We start from the raw sequence: 11677 nt of genomic DNA, 5'->3' as shown, positions 1-11677 counted from the left end.
GAAAACAAAAAGTTTTATTATTTAAAGTCGGAATTACACAGTATTCAAATTTTTAGCTCACAACCACATAGTAGTTAACTACCAAGAGCACTCATACCGTGCACTCTTAATTACTGACAATATCACACAGCTGAAGAGATTTTAAAACTGTAAAATACTCTTTTCAGTCTTGCAAAAACTTTATAGTTAACATTATCAGAAAACCAACAAGTACAGCAAAAAATTGACACAAACCACTTTTTCGTTCAGAATTGAGTATTTCAAAAAAAACGACATAAAGCAAAGTTCCTGATGCAAGTCCTTGCAATAATACTGAGGGTATATCAGTGGAGGATTGTCCTTCGTTTGTTATAATAATACCCATGCCAATACCTAATGGACTAACGACTGCAAAGATGAATATATAAAGAACAATTAAAGACACTTTCATTCCAGAGGTCACGAGTTCCATTCCTATGCAAAATGCAATGACAAGTTTATGGGCGCTCACTGCTCCAAACATGTACCAAACATTTTTACTTGAACACTCCAAACCAACAGCTAAACCTTCAAAAAGTTCGTGTACTGACAGTGCTAAAACCACAAACAATCCTCTGATGGTTATTAAAGTTGATTCATTGTCTGATAGAAAGTGACTATGACCTTCACCATGTCTGTGATGATGTTCAGTGTACGACTGATCAAAGTGTTTGTTGTCATCAACACATACTGTTATCGGTCCTTCGATTGTTTGAAGATTGTTTGACTTTCCAGATTCCGATGATATTGTACCACGTCTAATAGAAAGACTTCGAACTAGAACTTCTTCTTCAGCATGTCGATGTAAGCACGAATGGACACATTCTTCAACAAAATACATTGTGAAGAAGCCAGCGCACATTAACAGTTCAGCATAGTGGATGTCACTAGTTGGTATACTACTCAATTTTGTAATCTTTTCTGAAACTTCTGGGAGTAGATGAATAAAGGTGGTACACAATAAAACTCCACCACCACCACAGAGAAGTTTTTCAACATAAGCATTTTTCTTTCCTGAGCTCCATCTAAATACTCTTGCCAAAAGAATTGGAATCGATCCGAGAGTTAGAGATGCGGTGAATAAAACGCACATTGCCACTGACTTAGCAGTGATTACTTTGTCATCACAATTCATTTTTAACTTAGACTGAACCAGAACTCAACATACAGATAACGTTGCTCTTACGGTCACTGTACTTCTGACGATAACACCATGTTAACAATGTTTGATAATAATTCAATAAACGATATTTTGAATGACTTGGTTGCTCAATGGCAATATGTTCAGTAAAGGTAATAGAGAACTAATACCTGTGATGTGCAATAATAAGTAACAAGAGCGATAAGACTCGGTTGTTTGATACCGTTCTTATCATTTGACACTTTAAAGGTATGTAGGAGGAAAAATCAGAACAAAACGAAGAGGCTATAAAATTTTAGTAGAGGTTTAACGATTTATTGATCGATTAAAAAAATTTACAAGGATCTTAGGGAATTTGATACTGTTTGAAACATTGAGACCTCAGCTCATATTGTATCAAATAATTTACCATTCAAATTAAGTGCGAACATTCTGGGATACCTGTGTAAAGCTCAGAGAAAATATAAAGGATTTGCATAAAAAAAATGTTTCTTCAAAATCTAAAAAAATACAGAATTGATTTATTAAAATATAGAATCAAAAAAGTGTAAAACTTAAAGAGAATCAAAAGTGAATTTTGAAAATCCACGACAATTTAGACAGAATATAGAAAATTGAAACAAAACCAATGGATTATGATATGCAACCAAATATACTGGTAACGAAATGATTGCAACCTTTAAAATTGTGTATTACTGGTTGCAAGTCTTCTAAGCGAAAAAATAATTCTGCTTTAGAATTTAATTTTGTTCTCATTATCATCCTATTAAATTTTAATACAAATTTAATCTTTCTTTTCCGAATTAAAAACTAAATTATGAAGTGCCTTGTCCACAGTATCGTAAGCAACAGCATCGTTCCTACAACGCTCATTTCTCAAAAGAAATTGACTTACAGGACTGATCAGAGACTTATCAACAGGTGGATCATTTGCATTCGTTATGTAACTGATCACTAGTCCAACTATCATCCCAAAAGCACAACCCAACAAAGTGTGATAGTAGTGAGAAATTTTAAATATTACTGGCACTTCAAAATCACCAGTGACGGATCTTGAATTAAAAATTTCAGACAATAATAAAGATTTACATAGGACTTACTTGACGGTTTTATTTTGAAAATCATAAGCTGGTGTGGTTGCATAATTTCTGGTAATTGTGGTGATATTTAAAACGGCACAGCCGTCGATGGACAAAGGTTTGGGCGGATATCGAAACAAACCTTGCATTTCAAAGTATTTGGCTGGAAAAGCCACTGCAGAAATGAAAAAAAGTCCTGCAAGACCACCATAAAATGCCCCCTTAAATTTCAAATGATTACTTTTAAAAATATTCGCACAATCTTACCTTTGAATTTGCTTTCGGGAAAAGCATACCGAGCGTAAACATGGCTAATAACGGACCTTGTGTCACAGCATTGAAGCTGATGGACAATTTTAATAAACCTCCCATGTGTTCAATTGCAAATACGAGTAAGACGCACAAGACCCCACTAATAACCACAATGAGTTTCAAGATGTTACTAATTTTCTTTTCAGAGACGTCTTTTTTCATAAATTTGCTGATAAAATCTTCATAGAGTGTTCCTGATAAACAGTTTAAAGTCGCTGAAAGTGTACTAAAGAGAACAAGAAAATATTTTTTCTAAATTCGTCTTTTGATTACCTTAGTGCGGCACTAAATATCCCCGCTATGAAGAGACCGGAAAGACCAGGAATATTTTTAGCGACATCCATAACATAATAGGGTAATAACTGGTCGTTTCTTTCGACTCGTTTCGTCGTCAATGGATCGCAGTCTGAATATTTAGCGTACATGACGAAGCCTGTCAAGACACTCGCTGTTTTCATTGCGGTCATTCCGAAAGTGTATAAAGCAACAGATCTAATTTACTTCGTTATTGAAAAAAAAATAATTACGTTTAATTCTTACATCATAGAGCTTTTGAGAGTTGACACAGACAGGAATTTCTGTACGCAGCTTTGATGAATACTGAACTGGGCCAACCAATGTACTGTTAATCCGATGACCACTGTCCAAAATGAGTCGCGCTTTGTAGGGTCCAAATCCATGCTTAAAATAAAAGTGAAATTGGCGAATTTGTAAAATCCACTTACTCAAAAATATCGATTCTATGTCCTTCTAGTGCTTTGTTCCACACTTTGGTAAAACCTCCTGCTGATTTGACTCCTAGCATAAAAACTGTGGCAATAGCACCTACAGTGACTGTGAATTGTAAAGTGTCTGTCCAAACCACCGCCTTCAGACCTCCTATTGTGGTGTAGAAGATGCAAACACCACACACTAGAGGTGTTATCAAGTGGACATTAACTCCAGTAGCTACGAATCAAGTTAAAAAGAAATATTGATTTTATTTTTGCTTACCAGCTGAGAAAGCCAATGCAGGGATGTAAATGACGATAGGTAAGTACAGAAAGATTGAAAGAGTGTATAGAAAAGACGCAAAAAGTCTTGTTCTTTTGTCAAATCTACGTTCTAAGTACTCATACGTACTGATCATTTGTAAATTAAAAAATACCGGCAAATACACGTAGATTGTAATAACACACAGTATCGCCATTGAAATACCACCTAACCAGAATCCAGCACCGTACCGATAAACGTCTGCAGGCAGTGCCATGAGAGATATGCCAGAAGTATGACTATTACCAAAAGAATGACTTTTAAGTGTTTTGTTTGTTACATACTTACCTAGCCACGAGGGAAACGGCGATGGGAATCACTTTCATAGTTCTTCCTCCCATGAGATATTCATTAGGTGAAGATTGCTTGCTTCCGAAACAACCAAAATATATTCCGATCACTGCGCTAAACAGTAACATAACGGAAAAGAGGATATAATCGTACCATGAGAATGTAATTTTCGTTAATTTTGTTAGAGTTTCGACCATTGTTGTATTAGTCGCGTCCATGGCCATTGTCGACTGCTTGGAAGGAAGAATTGGGTTATTTGTGTAGATGCTAGATTTCAAAATCCCTGCACAAATATGCTCTAACATGACGTTGTGATAAAGAATGAAAAGCTTTTTTTGACGTGGTTTGTTTTTGTTGAACTGGATTTATTCTGTAAAGGTGCTCAGTCGATATAATATCAGGTAGATACTCTAATATCAGATGCACTTTTTTACAATTCTCATAGTTTTTTTTTAATTTTTAATTGATATTTTTAGGTAATTTCTTTTAGCTTCCTCTCATCATTTTTTTTTTCAAGTATTAAATATAATGTAAAAGGCAAAATGTAAGACAAACACTCACAATAATTAGTTTAAATTTATTCTAAGCAATTATATACACGTACCTACATTACATGTTTAATTTAACACTTCTTTTCTGACTCAGAAACTAAATTATGAAGCGCTTTATCGACAGTATTATAAGTAACAGCGCCATTACTATAATAATTATCTTCTTTTAATAGAAATTGGCACACTGGACTTATTAGAGATTTATCTACAGGTGGGTCATTCTTGTTTGTCATGTAACTTATTGCTAATCCCACGATCATACCGAAACCACAGCCCAACAAACTGTGATAGTAGTGGGAAATTCTAAATATGGAAGGTATCTGAACACCATCACTAGTAGAGCTTGAATATAAAACATATAAAAATTAAGATAATAATCAAAACCACTTACTTGACTGTTTGATTTATAAAATCATACACTGGTGTGGTAGTCACATAATTCATGACGATTGTTGTCATGTTTATGACATCACAACCGTCGGTGGAAAGGGGTTTAGGAGGATATCGAAATAATCCATGCATTTCAAAGTATTTGGATGGAAAAGCAATTGCAGAAATGAAGAGAAGACCTCCGAGCCCCCCATAGAAAGCTCCCTACAATCAATTGCGATTGATTTTTGGAAACACACGATTTAAACTCAGACTTTTGAGTTGGCTTTAGGGACAAGCATCCCGAGACTGAACATTGCTAATAATGGACCTTGAGTCACAGCGTGGAAACTGATGGACAGTTTGAGTAAACCACCCATGTGTTCTATTAAGAAAACGAATAAAACACACGACACTCCACTGACAACCACGATAATTTTCAAGATGGTACTGACGGTGCTCGAAGAAACGTCCTTCTTCATGTATCTGCTGACGAAGTCTTCATATATTGTTCCAGACAGACAGTTTAGAGTCGCTGAAAGGGTACTAAAAGAAACAAATTGTTGTGACAACTTGTAGTTTGATTACCTCAAAGCTGCACAGAATATTCCTGCAATGAACAGACCGGAAAGACCTGGAATATTCTTAGCGACATCCATGACGTAATATGGTAAAAGCTGATCGTTTCTTTGCACTTGTTTTGTGGTTAATGGGTCACAATCTGAGTATTTCGCGTACATGACAAAACCGGTCAAGACACAGGCCGTTTTCATCACAGTCATCCCAAAAGTGTACAAAACGACAGATCTGTATTTACTTGTTAAATGAGAATAAAATGAAAATATGTCGAAACGTACAGCTTTGACTTCTGTAGAGTAGACACGGCCAAGAATTTTTGTACGCAACTTTGGTGGATACTAATTTGGGCTAACCAGTGGACTGTTAAGCCGATGACCACTGTCCAGAATGATTCACGTTTAGTCGGATCTAAATCCATGCTGGAAACGCGTGTAAGGATAAAAATAAGTCGGAAGAAACTTCTTACTCAAAAATATCGATTCTGTGTCCTTCTAGTGCTTTGTTCCAAACTCTCACAAAACCTCCGGCTGATTTAACTCCCAATACGAAAACTGTCGCAATTGCACCGACTGTGACTGTGAATTGTAAAGTGTCTGTCCAAACCACCGCCTTCAGACCTCCTATTGTAGTATAAAAGATGCAGACACCACATACTAGAGGTGTTATTAAGTGGACATTAATCCCAGTAGCTAGAAGTCAAGTTAAAAGAAGTGACGCCAATTACTTGTACGCTTACCAGCTGAGAACGCCAAAGCAGGAATATAAATAACGATAGGTAAGTAGAGAAAGACAGACATGGTGTAAAGAAAAGAAGCGAACAGCCTTGTTCTTTTGTCAAACCTACGTTCCAAGTATTCGTATGTACTGATCATTTGTAAATTAAAGAATACCGGCAAGTAAACGTAGATCGTGATAACGCAAAGAATTGCCATTGAAATACCTCCTAACCAGTATCCAGCACCATAACGATACACATCTGCGGGCAATGCCATAAGAGATATCCCAGAAGTGTGGCTGTAATCAGAACAATTCATCTACAAAATTCGAGTGTTTCATAATTACCTAGCGACTAGAGAAATAGCAATTGGAACTACTTTCATAGTCTTGCCTCCCATCAAGTATTCATTAGCTGAGGACTGCTTACTTCCGAAACAACCAAAATAAATACCGATCACGGCACTGAAAAGCAACATGACCGAAAACAGAATATAATCGTACCATGAAAAGGTAACACTCGTTATTTTTGTTATGGTTTCGACCATAGTTGTGGTTGTCGAGTTCATGATTAAATCACTTAATCACAATCTAGACTACTGTCTGGCGTGACGGCGAAAAAATTTGTTTTATTTTATTCCTAAATTGAAAATCCTTATCCAAATATGACGTGAAGATAAAAAAAGGGTTTTTCTGTTGACGTAGTATTCGCTAAGTTGCGAACAATTATGAAATTTTGTCACCCAATATTACGTCGTTTTATTTAATTAAGAGTATATTGCATCAAATTAATCTACTAGAGAATAGTGGAGCTATTGCCAAAGTTAGTGTAAATAACGTAAAGTTGACATTTATGGTAAACAAAGAATGATTTATGCAGTATTGTTAAAGGAACTAAGACACAATGGAAATGTAATGTTATAAATAAACAGATGATTTTAAAGCCGAAAGTGCAGTATATTTGTAAGTAGTAAAATGAATGTGCAAAATAATGAAAAAGAGTCATTCAAAAACAGTTCTTATCTTGCCAAAAACAATTTGGACGGCTGTGCGCACGTTTCAATGAATAAAGGAAAAAATGAATTCAATATGTACTACATATTTTTATTGAATTTCTATTTTACGAAAATAAACGAATTCGAAAAAATAAATAGCAAATTTTAGAAATGCAAGTTTATAACTAGGTACATAAGTAAACCAAATATTTGATAGGTATTATCAAAAAACTCGAACGTTTTTAGACATTTACAAATATCTCTTCTTATCTACTTAAATAAATCTGAAATTTTCCACTGAAATTCTGAGAGAAATTAATTAACATTTTGTTGTCAATAAGTATTTATCTTTTTTCTTTTTTAAATGAGGCACGACAAGATTGATATTTTGCAGAACAAATTTTGTTTGAAACAGGATAACCTAACGACAATTATAACTTTATTTATGCCATTTTTACACGATAAAAAAAGTTGAACAAAAGATATAAAAAAATCAATCGATAAGAGAAATCACGACAGACAGTGAACGACAATAGAAATTTGATAACTTAACAAAAGTACTAAAAAACAAAATAAATCTTTTTTTTCACAACTCAATCAAAAATGTAGTTTGTACCTATATCAATGAATCAATCAATTTAAAAACAGCGGATGGGTTTGTGCGTTGAAAATACAATTTTCTGTATTTTGTTGTTTTATTTTAATTTTGTTGTGTAATCAAATTAAAAAAAACTTACAAAAAATTATCAAAAAACTTGTGTATTTTAATTTTAACTATTCAAAGAATTCTCAAATAAGAATCAGATTTGTGCACCTACAAATTTAGGTTTATTTACTCTAAATAATTTCAAACAATAAGCGAATGATGCGGTTATATAATATTTGTAAATTTCAGAAAAAAAAATAGCAAGGAGTTTTTAATTGTTATATTTAATTTATTATTTCTTTGTCAGGTAATTTAGAAATTTTAGAAATTAAGACGGCTTTATACGTTGAGAGTTAAAATAAATTACAGATGTCACAAAAAAATTCAAAGATTTGATTTTTTGGGAATAGGCGGCTTGGTGTCATAAGTACTAATAAAATAAATAAAAGTCTATGTTTGTATAAAATATAATTATAACAGGTAAAAATAAAGAAATATATATATACAAACATTATTCTTAGTTAGTTGTAATAAAATTTAGTGTGAATTAGCTAAATCTGGTTAAAATTTTTACAAGAGTTAACATTAGTTACAAATTGTAAAATACCTATACTAGTAATTTCGTATACAAATTGTGGCAAATATGCCAAAGATTATTTTATTATCACTGTTATTGTCCCCTTCTAAAAGAAACTTAAATAAATATGTATGTACAATTCTCTGGCGTGCTATAAATTAGTATACACATAATAAGTATCTCTACTACATAATATTATACAATATAAAAAATATACATCGGTCTAGAATAACTTTACGATATACAAAGCAACAAAAACCGCGTATAAAACCAGTAAGTTGTTTCTACCAAAATAAGTCCCTCCGCCCTCTAAATAAAATTTCATCTCAAGCCTTTCTTTTAGTCTCTCAGAAAACGACACTTTTCCACAATTAAGCAACGGCAACTGAAACGCAGTCGGTCTTTCATCCTGCGTGGTCGGAAAATTATTAGTATCAGCTTGTCCCAAAAACAGCAGCCACGAACCATTATAGCCCATTTCGACTTTCACAATATCGAATCTTACTGAAGGGATCAAAATTCCCAAATTAATACACCCATTGGTAGGGCCTAGTTCTTTAGGAACATTCACTTCCCACTTGCCCACTCCACAGATGCCCGGTAATCGCATATCCGTAATCACTTTTTCGTCAAGAGCCGTCAAAGTAGCGGCTTCGATTTGAAAATCCACATTTGACACTCCTTTAATTTCTTCGCTGTCTCCAATGATGTTAAAGTGTCCTCTTGCAGTCACAATAAACTTAGGATAAGTACAAAAAGGGTCAGAGAAAAATTTGTGTTCTCCAATCCATCGAAGATCTTCGTAAAACGAAAAATGTCGCATTAGATACACGTCTAGTGGTCTACTTTCGCATCTTGTGGAAACCCATTGGCCCCATATGTATGGAGGAAGATGAAGTTTTTCGATCATGTGAAGAGGAGTCTTGGTATTGGTCATGAAGCTTGTTGGAAGCGAGTTGGAAGATTTAATGTGAAAATAATTTTTATAAACCGTAAGATTTTCTCCTTTTGTTTGTTTGATTAAAGGTGTTTGAAAGCTCGTGGGGGAGTAAAATTCGCGTCGCTTTTTATTGGTGTGAATGTCTCCTAGAAAAAGTTCCATTTCAGCTTCTTTTAGGTGTTGATAAATTGGTCTTATCTGGAGCTTCAAAAGTTTCAATTCGTTGAAAGCCCATTTGAGAGAACCTAAACAAGAAATTTCTCCTGCCATTTGTAGAAGATTGGGTGAGTTGGGTGGTCCATGTTTGCTAATAGATTGATAGGAATGTGACCATAGGTTAAAAGAGCCACGACGATCTTGACGGTTGTCAAAAACGAGGTGTTCTTCGTTGCGCTTCCACGACTTCCAATACTGACCTAAAAGAAAAAATCAAATTTAAAATGACAATTGCTTCAAATTTAATGAACACAAACCTGGGCATTGTTTCGCCACCAGTTTGTTCAACTCTTCAGCAGCACTGCCATCTTGAGGGATCACAGTAATATTTATAGGCTTTGCAAGTCCATTAGAAGCCTCTGGTTGAATGAGAGAGTTTCTCAAAGTAATTCTTCCATGAGAGATGACTGTTAATTTCGGCGAAGAACAGGAATCATCCCAATAATGATGCTGCACCAAATTATACAACCCATCGATTGTAAAAGTATAAAATCGGAGAACATACTCTGGCCCCGGCCGTATTTCGCATCTGCCAAGAAGAAAATGTTTATTTAAGAAAGTTAAAATTCTGAGTAGGTAGTTTGTGTGTGATTTTTGTTGTGATAAAGGATGACATCAAAGAACGTCATAAATAACTGTCAAAATTTCGACAACAGGTAAAAGACGATAAAATCTGAGCAGCGGGTGGTTGTTCAAACACCGTTGGAAAAAGGTCGTCTCAAACGCCACCTGCTGATTGAAAATCTTTTCGAGAATCCAAAGTCGCTCTCTAATTCTAAGAATTTTGTTTTAAGATGTTCGTGACTTTACTGTACTCAGTAGAAAATAGATAATCCTTTGGTCACCTCCTTTTTCTTCAGAGTGTTTAAACGATAATTGTTAGATTAGGAAGAATATTAATTTTTATTTGATTTGGACCTTACCCTTCTGAAATCCATGTTCCCGCCAACGTTTTAAGGGTAGTCTCCACAATTGTATTGTGATCTCTCCACGCCGCCACGACCGCCACCTTCTCGCATTTTGCTAATTCTCCCAGAGCATACGTTCCTATTACTACAAACATAATTTATTAATTCCATCCAGACGGGCCATGAAAACCATTTATTATATCGTGGCGTGTACCATGCAGTGAGGGTGTCTCTTTTTTTAAATCCAGTCGCGGTATCGGAAAAAAAGTCCCGACTTTATTATTCATGCCACTTAAAAACGTTATTTATTTTCCTCAGAGCCTCTCCCGGTTGCATTGTGCTTTCACATCGATTGATTTATTCGATGACGAAAACCGAAACCAGAACTTCGATGAGTGGTTAAACAGTCTCATGTTTGTTTAAACATTTCAAGTTTTATCTAGGGGAAGTTTATCTGTTTGGAGTTAATTGCTTGTGTTACACGACTGTAGAGGAAGGAGAGTTACATGCTGTTTAAAATTGGAACTTTAAATACACACAGTTTGTTTTTGTTTTTTCGTGGTGTTAGCACTGTATTTCAATGTTTACATTGTCACATGTGGCCGAGAATCACTCGGGATGAATGATTGACAAGTTCGGGACATTCAAGATCAAACACATAAAAAAATATTTAAGAAAATGATTCATATCTATTTATATTTAGGATCATTTACAAGAACTGTTCAATGAAATCTGCAATGATTGACGCGGCTAAAAATATTCGAAATTCGCAGCTTATAGTTTCCCCATCATAAATCACCGCTAAACACCCTCGACTTCCTGCGGTTTCAAATATCGCACAAGACACACACAGAAACAGTTTTCGCTCATTATTCAGTCGTAAAACGTAAAAATGGGAAACGGTTTCAAGGGTTTTACCATTAATTAAGTATATCCAAGCGGAGATCATTCGGCGCAATCCTTTTTTGCACGAACACATGACACTACCAATGCACAACAGAGAAATAACAGGTCTGCACGAGACCAAGGGTGGAACGAGAATGGATGGAGACTCCTTGGTACCTTTTCGTTTCTTGTCAAGTCTGCGGGGGGTCAGCTTTTGACAGGTTACACGAAGGCTTGTTAGCAGAGGCGGCGCAGGGGTATTTTTATAAATGAGATTCATTAACGAAGACTCATTGTCTCAAATATGTACACTTTATGATTCGAAAAGAAAACCCAAATAACGTGCGTAATAATTATCTTGAATTAGCCACTTTTATTATAAGAAAAAAATATAGAAACATTATAATTTTTGCACAAAAAATAT

General features: G+C 34.8%; 4 protein-coding genes across 4 annotated transcripts; all 4 read right to left on the bottom strand.

The window, feature by feature from the left end:
• On the bottom strand, positions 1 to 1314 carry LOC148178897 (zinc transporter ZIP1-like). Its single transcript, XM_088030033.1, has one exon. The coding sequence runs from the start codon at positions 1151 to 1153 to the stop codon at positions 164 to 166; it is 990 nt and encodes a 329-aa protein (XP_087886159.1). The 5' UTR covers positions 1154 to 1314; the 3' UTR covers positions 1 to 163.
• A 629-nt stretch (positions 1315 to 1943) lies between these two features.
• Positions 1944 to 4082, bottom strand: LOC148178896 (sodium-coupled monocarboxylate transporter 1-like). Its single transcript, XM_088029496.1, has 8 exons — positions 3871 to 4082; positions 3544 to 3821; positions 3276 to 3498; positions 3091 to 3231; positions 2824 to 3042; positions 2506 to 2776; positions 2260 to 2459; positions 1944 to 2211 (listed from the first exon to the last, which is right to left on the bottom strand). Exons 1-8 carry the CDS (start codon positions 4068 to 4070, stop codon positions 1944 to 1946), a joined length of 1800 nt encoding a protein of 599 aa, XP_087885622.1. The 5' UTR covers positions 4071 to 4082.
• Positions 4083 to 4495: 413 nt separating this feature from the next.
• On the bottom strand, positions 4496 to 6658 carry LOC148178895 (sodium-coupled monocarboxylate transporter 1-like). Its single transcript, XM_088029495.1, has 8 exons — positions 6435 to 6658; positions 6109 to 6386; positions 5839 to 6061; positions 5651 to 5791; positions 5382 to 5600; positions 5069 to 5339; positions 4816 to 5018; positions 4496 to 4766 (listed from the first exon to the last, which is right to left on the bottom strand). The coding sequence occupies exons 1-8, from the start codon at positions 6653 to 6655 to the stop codon at positions 4496 to 4498; spliced, it is 1827 nt and encodes a 608-aa protein (XP_087885621.1). The 5' UTR covers positions 6656 to 6658.
• A 1535-nt stretch (positions 6659 to 8193) lies between these two features.
• On the bottom strand, positions 8194 to 11408 carry LOC148178894 (protein APCDD1-like). The gene is made up of 4 exons (XM_088029447.1): positions 11287 to 11408; positions 10384 to 10513; positions 9718 to 9989; positions 8194 to 9660 (listed from the first exon to the last, which is right to left on the bottom strand). Exons 1-4 carry the CDS (start codon positions 11345 to 11347, stop codon positions 8528 to 8530), a joined length of 1596 nt encoding a protein of 531 aa, XP_087885573.1. The 5' UTR covers positions 11348 to 11408; the 3' UTR covers positions 8194 to 8527.
• Positions 11409 to 11677: the final 269 nt, after the last annotated feature.

The sequence above is a fragment of the Gnatocerus cornutus genome, chromosome 2 (genome assembly GCF_029298725.1).
Source record: "Gnatocerus cornutus isolate USDA-ARS CGAHR chromosome 2, icGnaCorn1.1, whole genome shotgun sequence".
NCBI lineage: Eukaryota > Metazoa > Arthropoda > Insecta > Coleoptera > Tenebrionidae > Gnatocerus > Gnatocerus cornutus.
This window is presented reverse-complemented; position numbering and strand designations above follow the sequence as displayed.

Coding starts and splice junctions, on each gene's coding strand:
- LOC148178895 (XM_088029495.1), bottom strand. CDS start 6,655: ATGAACTCGACAACCACAACTATGGTCGAAACCATAACAAAAATAACG. Junction 5,792..5,838: donor CACAGAATCGATATTTTTGA/GTAAGAAGTTTC, acceptor ACGCGTTTCCAG/CATGGATTTAGATCCGACTA. Junction 5,019..5,068: donor TCCCTAAAGCCAACTCAAAA/GTCTGAGTTTAA, acceptor AATTGATTGTAG/GGAGCTTTCTATGGGGGGCT.
- LOC148178897 (XM_088030033.1), bottom strand. CDS start 1,153: ATGAATTGTGATGACAAAGTAATCACTGCTAAGTCAGTGGCAATGTGC.
- LOC148178896 (XM_088029496.1), bottom strand. CDS start 4,070: ATGGTCGAAACTCTAACAAAATTAACGAAAATTACATTCTCATGGTAC. Junction 3,499..3,543: donor TGCATTGGCTTTCTCAGCTG/GTAAGCAAAAAT, acceptor CTTGATTCGTAG/CTACTGGAGTTAATGTCCAC. Junction 2,777..2,823: donor ATATTTAGTGCCGCACTAAG/GTAATCAAAAGA, acceptor TGTTCTCTTTAG/TACACTTTCAGCGACTTTAA.
- LOC148178894 (XM_088029447.1), bottom strand. CDS start 11,347: ATGTGTTCGTGCAAAAAAGGATTGCGCCGAATGATCTCCGCTTGGATA. Junction 10,514..11,286: donor TTGGATATACTTAATTAATG/GTAAAACCCTTG, acceptor TTATGTTTGTAG/TAATAGGAACGTATGCTCTG. Junction 9,661..9,717: donor GGTGGCGAAACAATGCCCAG/GTTTGTGTTCAT, acceptor TTTTTCTTTTAG/GTCAGTATTGGAAGTCGTGG.